The sequence below is a fragment of the Sorex fumeus genome, unplaced genomic scaffold, assembly GCF_029834395.1.
Source record: "Sorex fumeus unplaced genomic scaffold, SorFum_2.1 ptg000063l, whole genome shotgun sequence".
Taxonomy (NCBI): Eukaryota; Metazoa; Chordata; class Mammalia; order Eulipotyphla; family Soricidae; genus Sorex; species Sorex fumeus.
Genome location: NW_026606120.1, coordinates 48,680,636 through 48,696,707, shown reverse-complemented (window position 1 = coordinate 48,696,707; position 16,072 = coordinate 48,680,636). Strand labels below are relative to the sequence as shown.

Below are 16,072 nucleotides of genomic sequence, written 5' to 3'. Positions count from 1 at the left end.
AACCACTTCATTGTAACTAAGGAAGGGTAAATGAGTGTAAAGGTGGTAGCAATGAAAAAGACAGGCTGGACACAATCTTAAAGAGGTTCATGTGAGAGCACAGGAGAAGCTTACTGTTAGGAAAGGTATAACTCCTAGCAAGTGGAATTTCTAGCAAACTCCTAGAAAGTGGAAAAGAGATAAACAATTTTGTAATGAAACAATTTGATTCAAATTTTGAAACAATTTGGTTCAAAACTTTCTGTCATCTGTCAATTCCTTAGATTCCTTAATAAGGTTATTCTGCAATTACTTGTGAGTTTCAATTTCTTCCTTCCTTTTTTGGCTGGGGGGAGGAGTAGGGTGCGGGGAGGTTTGGTCCATAGCCAGCTCTGCTCAGGGTTTACTCCTGGCTTTGGGCTTGGGGGCCACTCCTGGTGGAGTGCTAGGAATCAAATCTCGCTTGGCCGCATTCAGCAAGTGTTCTACCTGCTGGACTATATTGCTCCACCCCACACTTTAGGTTCTAAAATGTAGTTTTTACCAATGGTAACATATGGATTATAAACGGTATGGCACAGGCCAGGGTTGTGCCTCAGCTCTAGAGCATTTGCCTTACATGTAGAGGCCCTGGATTTGAGTGCCGGCACGGCAAAATAAATCAACGGGAACACATAAGTAAAATAGCTGGTACACATAAGAAAACATTCTGGGAAGTGCAAAGGCTGGAGGACAGCCTAGCGTGTGAACTTTAGGAGAATAATCAAAAAGACAACTGTGGCTAGGTGACTTGGTCTTGGCTTTCTATTTATTTTTTTGGGTCACACCCAGTGGTGCTCAGTGTCAATCCCCACACAGTGTTCAGGGGATCATGTGGGGGATTGAACCCAGGGCCCCTGCATGCAAAGTATGCACTCCAGTCCTTTGAGCCGCCTCTCCTGGACTTTGGCTTTTTAATAGGAACCCCAGTGAAAATGTCTACCTGTTTACCCTTTTCTTAAGGCTGAAAACTGTTACACACATAAACCACAATCTCTGAATCATCACATCCTGTTTCTGCAACCAAGGAAGTCATCATTCATTATGACATCATGTTTGGGGGCTAGGAAAAACAAGAGGTGATGTCACAGAAGAGGAAAAGTTGGTGCATTATTTTGTGTGGGGGGAGGGTAGGGGGTGATTTAGAATTCACACACAAATTCCAATCTATAGCCTATAATTTGAGTATTGGATAACGCATAATCTGGGTAGAAACACACCCACTTCCTTTTCTGATAAGGAAGAAAAAATTTAGCTTTTACACCCCACAGAAGTTCTCAAAAAATTATGAACCAGGCTTTTCCCCATCTAGAGAAGCCTGTACTCTCGTGCACACATATCTCTCTAATTTTCTCTCTTCTCCTCTCTTCACATTTCTCTTAAGCGGATTTCTTTTAAATAAAACTATCTACTTCACTGAAAACCAAACCAAACCATAACTTCAAAGCCAAGACTGAATTATCAAAGCTGATGGGAAAGGCGCTAAAGAGCAGATCAGGCATCCTGCGATACGAGTGGGCCGTCTCCCCAACATTACCTCCAAGCTCCTAAATACCATTGACTTATTTATTTATCCTGGAGTGAAGATCCTTTTTCTATCAGCTAGAGAAGCAGTTTCCTTTCTTTCTTTCTTTCTTTCTTTTTTTTTTAGCCTCTTTTAAGTCATACTATAGTGCCACATTCAGGCTACTTCTCAAGAGGCCTATATGGAGACCAGACGATTTCTGCTACTAGTAAACAAATATGGCTCAGTAAATCATTATTTTTACCCATTTCAGTAGCTCCTGTGTGGAATTTGGACCCTGACCCATTCCAAGTAACTATGGAGGACTAGGGGTGGAAGTAGGGTCTATCTCTGGAGATGGAAGTAAAGCATACAATGCTCTTAGGGCCACCGTAATCCTCGAGTAACAGTGCTATGCACCTGGCACGCAACGCAATCTGCAGAAAGCAGCATCATTACCTTTCGGCGGACAGTGCACCGGTGACACATCCACTCCCCAGGAGGCAACATCTCTTCACTTAGTGGAGGGTTACTGCAGGGAAAAAGACAAGGGCAAGACTAAGCAACCAACCCTTCAAAGCAGCAGGAAAAAGGTTAGCTAGAGCACATATCCTCCAACTACTATTTTGACCACTCCTGCATTTCTAGGAAATCCACCAAGATGCTTATTTGGCATCATTTCCCTTCCCACATCTTAGAAAGAGAAGCCAAACCCTGAGCTATTAATACTGGGTTTACAAATATTAAACAAGTTTGGGATATTAAGAATCATTCCCATTTTTATTTTATAGCACCATGCTAATAAAATCACGGATAGATACTCCACACACACTCCCTGTGACAATTTTTTTTTTGGCTTTTTGGGTCACACCTGGCGATGCACAGGGGTTACTCCTGGCAGTGCTCAGGGGACCATATGGGATGCTGGGAATCGAATCCGGGTCGGCCGCGTGCAAGGCAAATGCCCTACCCGCTGTGCTATTTCTCCAGCCCCTCCCTGTGACAAATTAAAGATGGTTGTAAACTCTGTGCTACTTTTCTCATCCAGATGTGCGCGCTCTCTCTCTCTTTCTCTCCCCCCCCCCCCCGCCCCTTCGCTTTTTGGCCATACCTGGCAGTACTCAAGAATTATCCCTAGCTCTGCACTCAGAAATCAGTCCTGGAGGTACTCAGGGGACCATATGGAATGCTGGGGATGAAACCTGGGTCAGCTGTGTGCAAGGCAAGTGCCTTACCCACTGCACTATCTCCACAGCTCCCATTTTCTTTCCCTTGAGTTGGAACTTGTCCTGTGATTTGTTTTGACCAATGAGACACAATTGAGGTGACAACGTTATAATTTCCAAGGGCAGGGCCTTTAAGATACCTGCAGATTCCACTTTAGTGAGCTTAGAATGTTCCTTCTCTAAGAATCTGCCCTAGGTTTGATCCCTAGAACTAGGAAAACAAAGATCAGCACCAGCTACTGAGAGGCAACTGAGCCATCGTGGACCATGTCAGCTTGGATGAATTCCAAATGACTGAAATGTACCAAGCAACGTACCAAACAGAATAACCACCCAGATGGGGCAAGTCAATTCTCAGGCACGTGAGAGATTAAAAAAACACCTAGTTTTAATTCTTTGAATTTTGGAGCAGTCTGTTGTGTCTACACAGATGAGTGACCAGAGCCCCTGCACTCTTTCCAGATTACTCAGATATCCGGCATCTCTTGCTACACAGGTCTCTTTTGGCATTTCTTATGGTTTCTCTGTGTAACAGTTCTCTTTCTTCTTTCATTAGAGGATTAAGATAATCGCTTCCTTTTTTTGCCTTTTTAGAATATGAAAGTTATACACATGTTGTCACCCAACAAGTCAATTCTAAATGAAAATTTGAGCTGTGTAGGACTTATCTCCTAGATCACTGATTTCCATTAAGGTCAGTTCAAGAGCCACATGAGACCATTAAATCCTTGAGAGGGTCACTTTAATTATGTCTATACAGTAGTGATTCCCAAAGTGTAGTCCCCAACCCAGCTACATCAGCATTATCTGGGAATCAGAAATGCAATTTCCAGGAAACTCAGGGGGGTTCTGATTCTGTTCAACACAAACAAGTGAAAACTAATGCTATAGAGATGATACCTTATTTGTGCTTAAAAATTCCCTAGATAGCTGGGAGACTGCTCAAAATGCTGGAGTGTATAGCATGAGGGAGTCCTGGGTTAGATTCCTAGCATCACATGGTCCTCAGAGCACTACCAAGAACTACCTGTGAGCAAGTCACTGGAGTTCTGTTGTAGCCCCAAAATAAAAGACGAGGAGGAGAAAAAAAATAAAAGAAACCCCTAAATTAGGTCTCAATTGAAACCTACTTAGATACTAGGAACAGCAAGGTCCTCCCGTTGATCGTTGATTTGCTCAAGCGGGCCCAGTAACGTCTCCATTGGAGACTTTGTTGTTACTGTGTCTGGCATATCGAATACTCTCGGTAGCTTGCCAGGTTAATGAGAAATGATCTCGGGATAATGGGGAGGGATACTGACACTCTGGTGGTAGGGGTAGTACTACAGTAGCACTGCAAGCATAAAACAGTAATACTACTGTAATAAGCCTCAGTAAATAATGGTCCCTGAATACCACTAGGTTGGAGCTCCCCTTGCCCCCGCCCCCCAATGAAAGAAATGTGGAAAATATTTTTTTTTTAAAGTCTCGAGGATTGAATATGTAAGATTAAGTTCCAGGACTTAATGCTATGCTGTTTTATTCTACTTTTTTTTTTCTGCTTGTTTTATTCTACTCTAAACTCCAGCTAGCTCAGCCAATTTTCCCAGCTCATGCTTCCTTGGAGCCGCGGAATACATGCATTAGGATACCCATCATTCCTCTCGGCAAGACCCTTACCAAGAGGCAAAAAAACTAAAGGCACTGTGGCATATTCGGGCCATGTCTTCAAGCTCTGAAGCACCACAGGGGAATTATAGTCTTTCCTAGCTCCTTCTTTCCAATGTATTTCTGCATTGGCCACAGCCAAACTAATGAAACACGTGCATGTGATTTGCAAAGGCCTATGACTCTGCTATGCTTCAACAACTGTCATATTAAAATTAATCCTGAAAAGGCTGTCACTTCTGATTCTGGTTTTCATTATTTCTTTTCATCTGCCCACTGGTTTTGAACCAAGATACCATACATCGAATGTGTAAAGCACAGAAAGACAAAAGCAAAGTGATATGCGCTCACATCTTTACCAAGATGTGAACAGTCTCCTGGTCACCCTTAATGATTTTCTCCCTCTTTTCCCAAACCTACTGGCAGAATGATTTTATTCTTTTTTTTTTTTTTTGCTTTCTTGGCCACATCTGGCAGTGCTCAGGGAGACATATGGGATGCTGGGAATGAAACTTGGGTTGGGCTGCATGCAAGGCAAACACCTTACCCGCTTACTATTGCTCTGGCCCCTCTTTTATTTTTTTCTTAACAAGGAGCAACACCCAGTGGTGCTACAGTACTTTGGGGCAAAAAGGGAGGAAGCAATGTGGGTCCAGGGATCAGACTCTTGGTTTCAGGAATGCTAGACATGTGCTGTACCACTTGAGTCATATCCCTGACCCCAGAATAATTTAAACAGCCTAATCACTGTCACTCTCCAATTTAAGTCTTTCAGTATTTCCCTTATACCATCCAGTACTGGATAAAGTTCAAGTCTTTCAATATTGGTATTTCAGTTAAAGACTCCTCTAGCCTGGAGCTAAAGAGATAATGCAGAGATTAAGGATATATGTAGACTCCATTTGATCCCCAGCATCACATATAAAAGGACACATGTAGACTCGATTTGATCCCCAGCACCACATAAAAAAGGACATATGTAGACCCGATTTGATCCCCAGCACCATACAAAGTCCCTTAAGTCCCACCAGAAAGGATCCCTGAGCTCAGAACCAGTAGTAAGCCAAGAGCACTGTCAGGTGTGGTCCCAAAACAACAAAAACATACATCTCTCTCCTTCCTGCATTGCTGGAGATCGAACCAGCACTCATACAGTAGGGCAGGTTTCTACCACTGAGCTACAATCCTGGCATTGTGCACCCTGAAACAAATCTGATAATGTGGTGGTGTGAGAGAAGGTACATCTAAGGAAGGATGGTCAGGAAAGGGCAGTCTAAGTTTCTGGAAAATGGTCATCATAGTATAGGTGCAACACAGGAACCTTGCATCAGAGTTTTCTCATGCTTCCTCTTTGCTTCTAGCAATTCCTTTCATACTATTTAGAAGGTGGCTTTTCAACTCAAATACCTAGGGGAAACGGATTCATGAAATGACTGCAGGAAAGACAGACTGGTATTGAAGTAATATGCTCAGAAACCAATTTCAAAAGAGACTATTTTGCACACAGACTAGTTTTGGTCCATGTTAGAAGTACTGCCAACAGTGAAAAGATTCCAGGTAGAAAGGAGAGTGTACCCTCAGGGAATTAATGTACATATTCAGATTCCCACAACTTCACCAACAAGCTTAAGCCCCTCCACCAGTTGCCAGTTTAATTCTAATCTCACCAGTATAGTGTTCCCTTAAATTTAGAAGGCAATTCTGAACAACTATGTATACAGATCACCCTTTTGTTTTATTTTTGGATCATACCCGGTGGTGCTGCGGGGCTGTGCTTTGAGGATCATGTGGTACTAGAGACTGAAGTCAGGCCCCCTGCAAGCAAACCTGAGCTCACTGAGCTATCTCTCTGGCTCAGGTCAGTCTCTAAATCATGACAGGCCTGCCAGGAGAAATAAGGCTCTGCCCAGGCTGTTGCATCCATTTATCAATGAAGATCATCCGTCGCAGGTCATTGTTTAGAAAAGAAAATCATTAAAAGCTAAAGTCAGACAATGGGGCTGGAGGGCAGTACAGCAGGCAGGGTGCTTGCCTTGCACACGACTGACCCAGGTTTAATTCCCAGCACCGCCAGGAGTAATTGTGCTCTTGGCTCTGCACTCTGGAATCACTCCTGGCAGGGCTTGGAGAATTCTAGGGGTGCTGGGGATGAATCCAGGTCAACCACATGCCAGGCAAACACCCTTCCCAATGTTCTAATGCTCTGAGTGTCAACCACGACTAATTTTTGAGTGCAGAACCAGGAGTAACCCCTAAACATCTCTGGGTATAGTCACCCCCCTCTTTTTAAAGTCAGAGAATGATTAAATTACTCTAAATTTCCATGGTTTAATAGTGGAAAACACTATTAAAAAAACCAGTGCTGGGGGGGAGAGAGAGAGATGGAGATGGGGGGGGCAGAGAGAGAGAGAGAGGGAGGGGGAGAAGAAAAGGGGGGAGGGGGAGTGAGCACAACTGCATGTAAGGCAACTGCTTTATGGCTGAGTGAGGTTGAATCTCTAGCACTGAACATGGTCCCAGTCCCGGAGCCCCACCAGAAGTGACCCCTATGCATAAAGCCATGAGTAAGCCCTGAGCACCGCTGGGTGTTGTCCAAAAACCAAAACTAAGAAAAACAAAAGAAGAAATGCTACTCTGCAAAGATATCCAAATGCTTCCTAATTACTAAATCACAGAGTGATACAATCTCATCTTAGTGTATTACGGTTCACAAAGTGTCTTCACAGATGCTCTTATTTAATCACCATTACAATGAGGTAATTAATTCTCATTCCCATCAGATAGGTGAGGAAACTAACTTATCTAAAGCCATGATACTAAGTAAGTAAGAAGTAAAGGCCCTCCCGTTGATCATCGATTTGCTCGAGCGGGCCCAGTAACGTCTCCATTGGAGACTTTGTTATTACTGTGTCTGGCATATCAAATACTCTCGGTAGCTTGCCGGGCTCTCTGAGAGGGGCGGAGGAATTGAACTCGGGTCGGCCATGTTGGCTGCGTGCAAGGCAGACGCCCTACCCGCTGTGCTATCGCTAATCAATGTAAGATTTCTGGCTCTTCCAAATCTTAAAACCAAGCTGCTTTTAAAGAACCTTTGGTAGATTCCTTACTTCTAAGAAGACACAGCAGCACATCCATCAAGCTATCCTTAGAGTTTAACATTTTGTTCTGAATCAGTCATTATTTATTGAATTCGCAACCGCTCACTAATGCTTATCCCAAAGGTATCACACTGAAGGAAGGACACAGGTGTGTAATTTATGGATCTATCCCTCCAAAATATTACATAGCCTTTCGGTAGAGAGGACCAAAGTCATTACTACACTCAAGCATTTATCAGGCACCTCCTTTGTACGAGGCATTGTACTAAGTTGTGAGATTTTAAACAAGGTCCTTGCCTAGGAAACAGATTAGAGACAGGGTAAAAAGGAGAATTCGAGGGAGGGGCTGGAGAGATAATACAGTGGGGAGGGTGCTTGCCTTGCACATGCTCGACCTAGGTTCAATCCTCAGCATCCCATAAGGTCCCACAAGCATCACCACCAGTGATTCCTGAGAGAAAAGTCAAGAGCAACCCAAGCAGAGCATTGCCCAGTGTGACTCCAAATAAACAAACAAGGGAAGTTTGCAATGAACCCACACAGAATCAGCTACAACTAATTTCTGACATACAAAACTATGTATTTGCTCATGATGTCATATTCCATAAAATATGGTCATTTGGTATAGAAGATGACAATGATATTTTCCCAATTCTTGTTCCACACTTTAGAGCTATTCCGCAGGTGATTCTTTAAAAATGGTACAGTCAAAGGGCTCGAGAGATAGCATTGCAGATAGGGTGCTTGCCTTCATACTGCTGAGCTGGGTTCGAGCTGGGTTCGGTTCCCTGCACCCATATGGTCCCCTGAGCACTACCAGGAGTAATTCCTAAGTGCAGAGCCAGGAGTTAGCCCCTGAACAACACCAGGTGTGGCCCAAAAACAAAAAATAAATGAAGATGGTAAAGTTAAGGTCTTAAAAGAGTTCCAGAGGAAACTGTAGCATCAGCAGTAGGTATATAGGTCTATCTGGAGGTTAAAAAACAAACAAACAAACAAACAAACAACAACAAAAACCAACACCTGATGAAATGAAGATTCTGAGAGTGCAGAAAATTTCCCGGGAAGAGATTTATTGAATTTATTCTCAAGCACAATAGTATTTGAATATTTATTTGGGCCTCCCCAGGAGTGCTGGGAGCCACTCTTGGTGCTACTTGATCCACATGTGAGGGCCCGACTTAGTGCTCAGACCCTGTGTTGCTTGGGGTCAGCAGAGCTGCATTCAGGGGGCTAGGTGGTACTGGGGACTGAATCTGGCCAGGCCCTCTGAGCTATCTCTCCAGGCCAGTACGAGAAATTTAGAATCCTTTTGAGAACTGTCAAAATTCTGGGAAGGTGATCCCTGGAATAATCATCTTCTGTATGTGACTTGGAAAACTGGTATCCCTTCTCTAAAGAGGTAAAGAATTTCTTTTTTTATTTTCTAGCTTCAAAAGACTATAGCTCAGGGGCTGGAGCGACAGCACAGTGGGTAGGGCATTTGCCTTGCATGCGGCCGACCCAGGTTCGATTCCCAGCATCCCATATGGTTCCCCGAGCATCGCCAGGAGTAATTCCTGATTGCATGAGCCAGGAGTAACCCCTGTGTATTGCTGGGTGTGACCCAAAAAGCACCCCCCTCCCCCACCAAAAAGAATATAGCTTGCAATATTCTTTCTTCTATCTATTTTGGGGTGGGGTGGAGTAGGTGTTTTGGGCCAGACCCCCCTTGCAGTGGCAGGGAGCAAACTCAGACATCCTGCATGTCAAGTCTGCATTTAGCCCATAAACTCAGCACACCGAACTACCTGTCAGGCCCCAGGAACTCCTTTTTATGGGAAGAGAAAGTATTTTGTGATGATGAATCTCCTACAGGTGTATTTTCACATCTTCAATGCAGTGGATGTTCCCTTCCACATCATTGGTGAAAAAGTCCTGCCCTTGGGGCCAGGGAAATAGTCCAAAGGGCTGGAGAACATATTTTACAAACTGGAACCCTGGATTCAATCTCAATTTCAGGTGCTTGCTGGAAGTGAGTCCCAAAGCACTAAGTCAGGAGCCGCCCCCACCTCTCCTGAAACAGAGGTGGCCTCAAAACACACACACAAAAAAAGCCCCAAAAAACCTCTACTGTTGGGGCTGAGACATAGTTCAAAGAATTGGACTGCAATCCTTGTATGCGTGAGGCCCCCTACTTATATCCTAGGTACCGTATGAATCTTTAAGCACCAATGGGTATAGCCCTGGTGGTTCCCAGTGATATTCCTAAGTACCACTGGAACACTCCAAACTCTCCCCACTCCAAACAAAACCCTGCCCTTGCTTCACACATTCAAAACTCTGAGCCTGATTCTGGCATGGCAGGGGTTGGGGGAAGAGAGAAAGAAGAGGATGGAAAAACAACCAAACTGACCAATTTTGCCCTATAACTCTTAGCAGAAAGTGATTGTGCTGTTTTCCATCCACTATTTATTTTAACCACGACCTAGTCTAAGAGACATCTGTGAACTATAAAACAGCTCACATTAGAGGTCTAAATATTTTTGGGGGGGGGTGGAGAATGGGGGGTTGGGCCACACATGAGGTGCCAGATCAAACCTGAGTCTGCAGCACTGCTAGGCAAGCACCTTAATCTCTGTACTATCTCTCTGGCCCCAGAGCTCTAAATCTTTACAGAGATTACACAATTGTAGGATATACATCAAGAGTTTAATATATTCTTTCTCTCTTCCTTTTTCTTCCTCTCATTCTTTGATTGTTTATCTTTTGGGGGTCACACCTGGTGATGCTCAGAGGTGGCATCTGGCTCTGCACTCAGGAATTACTCCTGGAAGTGCTTGGGGGGACCATATGGGATGCCAGGGATCATCCCTGGCTGGGCACGTGCAAGCAAGCATCTTACCCACTGTACTATTTCTCTGGTCTCAAGTCTGCTGCAAGGAGGAGTTTGTTAACTATTAACAGCTATGTTTGCATATATATCAAACAGAAAGCTGGTCTAAGGTTTTAGCACTAAAATCCTAAAACTTCTAAAAGCCAATCTTTCCAGCAGGACTCCAGCATCTAGATTCCCATAAATAAATTCAAATAACCAATCTCTATTGCTGATGGGTATCTATTTTGGCTTATTTCTGGAGCCTCCAAAGAAACCCACAAACACATCTCTCAGCTAACTGTGATGCCTGCACTGACAGACTTCTTGTCAGTGCCAAAGATTAAAGCCTGGAGCCTGAAGATTCCCAACTCAGCCAAATGACAGAGTCCAGTTTCATTTAGAATGTCTCCTTCATTCACTAACGAGGCTGCAGCTCACCACTGCAGGTGGAAGATGTTGGTAGTTGTCATGGTTCCTGGCTCACTAATTATGAGGATCTATTTCAAGTCATATACCAGTGTGGTTGATCTGAGTTTTAACCTCACTCATCTCCTTTGCCTATTAATACACGTGAACCGGCACAACATTAACATTTACTTCAGATTTAGGCCTCACCAGTGGGACCTGTTGCTCCATAGCTCAGCGTTAATTATCCACCCAGCACAAGCAGTTTTTCAATATGGAAGTGGAAGAGAGAAGGGGGAGGGGAACAAGAGAACAAAGGGAGGAGGGGAGAGGTGGAGGGAGACAGGGAGACAGGGAAGCAGAAAGACTGGCTTTCATTTCAGAGACCTATTTTTTTGCACCACGACAAGCAGATAAAAATGGTGTTGGGTTCTGGACTTTAAAAAAAAAATAGGTTACTGATGTATAGCTTGCAACTGTCCATCCACTTAAGTGACAGTGACTTGAGTCAAAGGCAGACTGAGAGACAAAATCTCAGTTAATGAAATTAAACGCTTTGGTCTAGGTCTTAGGACAAAAGGAAGCAAGGGGGGGGGGGGACTACTTAAGAAAGAACACTCTCCATTTTCTCCTGTTGAACTGAGAAAAATATCCTATTTAACATAAACATTTAACAGGACCGCTATGCAAACAGCGTGTCTGTACACAATAAACCAACAGACTTCCACTTTGTTTCTTTTAGAAAAGAGGTCAGGCGCATGAACTGGTATAGTCCCTGTTGTCAGAACCCATTATTTCCCAAGAACCAGAAGCTCTCTAGCCATTTATGGCAGTTTCAGTTGAAAGAGAATATCAGACCAAGAAAGATTTCACAGTCGCCCACCATCAGTTGTATGCCCCTCCCCCGCTTTTGGTGCTGGTGGGGGAGGTGATCGGCAAGCAAACAATAGCACTGAGCAGTTTTGATTTTTAATTTCACAGTTCATGGGTCTCATCCATCCATCTGAGGTCCACTACCAGATAAAAATCCTGCAATTAAATTTAGCAGCATTGTGTAAAACCTACTGTAAAAGATAATGTGTGCTCTGACCAGGCTGCTCTTTCTGTTAGGACGGTTTTGCTGCCTTCAGCCAGCCCAGGAAATGTGTTGGTACTAGCCAAAATGGGAGCAAAGGTGACTGCTGGCAGGACCACAATTGTGTCTCAGCCTCCCAGCAGCCATTTTGATCTACAAAAGGGCGTCGGAGCAACACTAGGTCTTTACACATTGAAATGAACTTTTGCCCTGCAAAAGTTAAGAGATGAAGTTAAGAGATGACAGGTAATTTAAAAAGATTCTTTTCTTTTCTCTCTTTCTCTCTCTTTCTTTCTTGATTCACAACCAGTGATGCTCAGGGGTTACTTCGGAATCTGCACTCAGGTGCTTGGGATGCAGTATGGAATGCCAGGGATAAAGCTTGAGTCAGCTATTTGCAAGGTAAATGCCCTACTCACTGTACTATCGCTCTGGCCCCTAGCCCTGCTACAAACTCTATTTTTCCCCCTTGGGTCACACCTGGCAATGCACAGGAGTTACTCCTGGCTCTGCGCACAGGAATTACTCCTGGCGGTGCTCAGCGGACCATATGGAATGCTGGGAATCGAACCAGGGTCGGCCGCGTGCAAGGCAAACACCCTACCCACTGTACTATCATTCCAGCCCCGCTGCTACAAACTCTTTTGTTTGTTTTTTGGGTCACACCTGGCAATGCACAGGGGTTACTCCTGGCTCTGCACTCAGGAACCACCCCTGGCGGTGCTCAGGGGACCATATGGGATGCTGGGAATCAAACCTGGGTTGGCTGCGTGCAAGGCAAAGGCCCTCCCTACCCGCTGTGCTATTGCTCCAGCCCCACTACAAACTCTTAATCCAGCTAATGTCATAAAGTACATAGAAAGTACAAGTACTGCTGTTTTTTTGTTTTGTTCTGTTTTTAATGCAAGGCCCTAGTAGTGGCAATGTTAGCAAGAAAACCAATGAAGAGCCAGGTTACAAATTACAATTACCCATTACAAATGCCCCATTGGAAAACTGAGCTGTGTCACTTCCACAGACATTCATTTCTTTCAAACTAGCTGACTGTGCCCCCAAGTTTTATCACCTTGTATGTGGAGCTAGCTTGAGGAACAACTGGAGAAGGTTTTAAGTCATAGTTAGATGGGGTCAAAGTGACAGTGACAATGAATAGCGCACTTGCCATGCATGTGACTGACCCAGGATCGATCCCAGTAACCCTATATGGTCCTTAGAGCCCACCAAGGAGTGATCCCTGATCCCTGAGAACAGAGCCAGGAGTTAGCTCTAGGCACTGGTGAGTGTGCCCTCATTCTGGCCCCACAAAATCAGTGCTGGGAAAGCGGGGTACAGAAAAGCAGAGCACCATGGTTATACCTGGTGTTTGCCTATGCTAACTTCTCTACAAGCTGCGTTCGGTGACAACAGGACCTGACCTGTCACTGTTTGGGGCCCTTCTTGAGTAATCCAGGTAAGTTTCAGAGGTATGGAAAACTTTCCTTTCTTTCTTTTTTTTTTATTTAGGAGTACTGCTATTTATTCAGCCACTGATTAGCTAATTGAATTGGGCATAAACTCCACCTTACTTTTTTTTTTCACTTTTTTATAATTTTATTGAATCGCCATGAGAGCAGTTACAAAGCTTTCGGGTTTAAGTCTAGGTCATACAATGAAACACCTGTACCTTCACCAATGCCCATTCTCCACCACCAAAAACCCCAGTGTACCCCCCTCCCACACCCTTCTCCTACCTGTGGGGCAGATGAATTCCACATTACTCTCTCTCTACTTTGATCACACTCAATATTTTGACACCAGACCCACCATTATTATTTGGGATTTTACCCCAACACTCAGATCTGCTGAAAAGGCAACAGTTTTCTATTGCTGGTTAAGAATAACAAATGATGTCGCATGCCTGCAGTAGTGGCTGCGCGATTTTGAAATTCCGAAATTTTAACACTTAAATCTGGAGGGATTTCTGCCAAAACCTGCTGGGCTCTGAGATTTGTTCCTGAGTCTCTGGGATCATGGCCATTAAGCAGCTTGATCAGGAGCCAGAAAGGCTGTTCATGGGCGGCGACTCGGGGTCTTTTTGGGATGGGGAGGAAAGGGCCGGCTCCACCCAGGTATGGAAAACTTTTCCAGGGCCAAAATTTACTTGCCCAATCTACTTGGGGCAGCTAGAACAGGTAGAATGCTTGCCTTGTACCCACCAATCTGGGTTCAATTCCCGGCACCCTATAAGGACTCCTGAACACTGTCAGAAGTGATTCTGCGCAGAGAGAGGTACTAAGGCCTGAGCACTGCTGAATGGGACCCAAAAAGCCAATAAAACAACAACAAAAAACAGACAGCTCTCACCACTATCACTACCACCACCACCACCACCACCACCACCAATTTAGTGACTATCAAGAACAAAGCCAGACCACCTTTTTTTGGGGCGGTGGGGGCAGATAGTCCAGGCAATTGGGGCCAATTTGTATCTGAGAAACACTGGACCTAAGAATTCTGTAAAAACTTGGGAAACTAAAAGTGCTCTATGTCTTTAAATGAAATCCAACACAACACAGAAAGAAGATTTTATAACTTAAGATCCAGCTGCTTTTCACTTAGAAGGACTTCTGCTTCATTTACCCTCCTCTGTCGGTCTTTTAACAAATTAGATAAACAATAAGGGAGAATAATATTCTGATATATGTAAAAATCACAGGGCTGCCTATTTTACCTTTACCCTCCTCCCACTCCCCCATCCCCCAATTTTACTCATAAACCTCAAAGCTCCCTGTCCTACATGACTGAAGTAATCTCCTGGGCATGCTGTCAAACTGTGCTGTCGTGGTTTGATGCCACAGCTAAGTGCTGACTTGGGCTTCTGAAGCTTCCAGTTATACCCCCAGTGACCTATTTAGGAGTTGAACATACTTCTCGGTGACAGAATGCTATGAATCCCCCACTTTGGCCCATTTTTTCCCTTCAGACGGTTCCTAACCAAAGAATGATGGTTCTTAAGGCCTTAAGCGTTGCACACAAATAGTAAGACTGCAAAACAGTAAGTCTTGGACACTAGTTTACCCCTAATTTAAATGAACTGCACAAACTTTCTTATTGTAAGTATCAACAAGGAACTGCAGCCTACGGCCTACAACTCAAAAGATGTCTGCTATCACAGAATTAGGTGCTAGGATGAAGTTAGAATGGCTAAGTGCCATTTCTGACAGACAAAACCACAAGGACCACAAAGGTGGAATAAAGCAAAATGTTTATCAAAAGGCGAACATTAGTGACAGAGTACTCCTGACATTCAAGATGCTTTTTGAAAAAAATAAGATCAAGGAAAGTGAAACAGCCAACCAGTATACCCGAGTATAATTTTTCACAACTCTATTTGACCAGTAGTCAATGACTATTAATTGAAATCATCAATTAACTGTAGTTTCCCTTTGAATGTTTCCAGAGCTTTGTTAATGACAGTTCAATGAATGTGGGAATTAAGCAGCTTCCAGTTCACAGGAGTCTAGGGTTGATGGAAAGAACAAGAGTGGCCCCGCATTGCCCAGTTTTGTAATGCTGAGTCTAAGCTAAAGTCCTTTGAAGCTTTATGCATTTCATTTGCTTCTCTGCACAAAAACAGAAAGGGGGGGGAAATAATATTCAACATTCCTCTAAGGATCACAGCTGGATACAAGCCTATAAACGTTCCTGTGATGCCATGATCAGGGTTCTATCTTGGAACTCAAGTTTACTAGTAATTCCGAGAGGTTCCCTCACCTTTGGCTGGCCTGAAGGTAAAGGAATGACTTTGGGTTGTGGTTAAATTCAAACCCCGTGGAGAGTCCGCTCTTGTTCACTCAAGCTTATTTCACAAAGAGCCTCATGCAGAGCCCAGAGCAGTGGGAAAGGCAGATGCGAGGTTCAGGCAAAGAGTTTCTCCCTGCCCTGCTGTTACTCTATATATCTTTTGTTCTGAGTCTGAGAAAGGTTTTCTGGGAGATATTCTGTACAATTTGTCAGAAAACAGGGAAAGGATAAAGATTAAAGACCAAAAACTATTAACATACAGAAGAGCAAATGTAATTAAGGGAAAGGAATAGGAACTGTATTTGTGCTAACAAAAGGACCATCCACTTGGAAGAACCCAGACATTATTTCTGTTCCACAACCAGTGTTTATCTTTGCACATCTCTCATTTGTAATACCACTAGGTATTACATAACAGTGAGCAGAGGAAATGGATCAGTCTCCTGCTTTTAAGTAGCT

General features: G+C 43.9%; 1 protein-coding gene across 1 annotated transcript in view; it reads right to left on the bottom strand.

Moving 5' to 3' along the window:
- The window catches only part of PHF12 (PHD finger protein 12), a 53,517-nt gene that overhangs the window by 27,501 nt on the left and 9,944 nt on the right, over positions 1-16,072 (bottom strand). Inside the window, exon 3 of the mRNA XM_056127992.1 lies at positions 1,982-2,054. Coding sequence (XP_055983967.1) covers positions 1,982-2,054 — 73 coding nt within the window. The remainder of the gene's footprint in view (positions 1-1,981; positions 2,055-16,072) is intronic.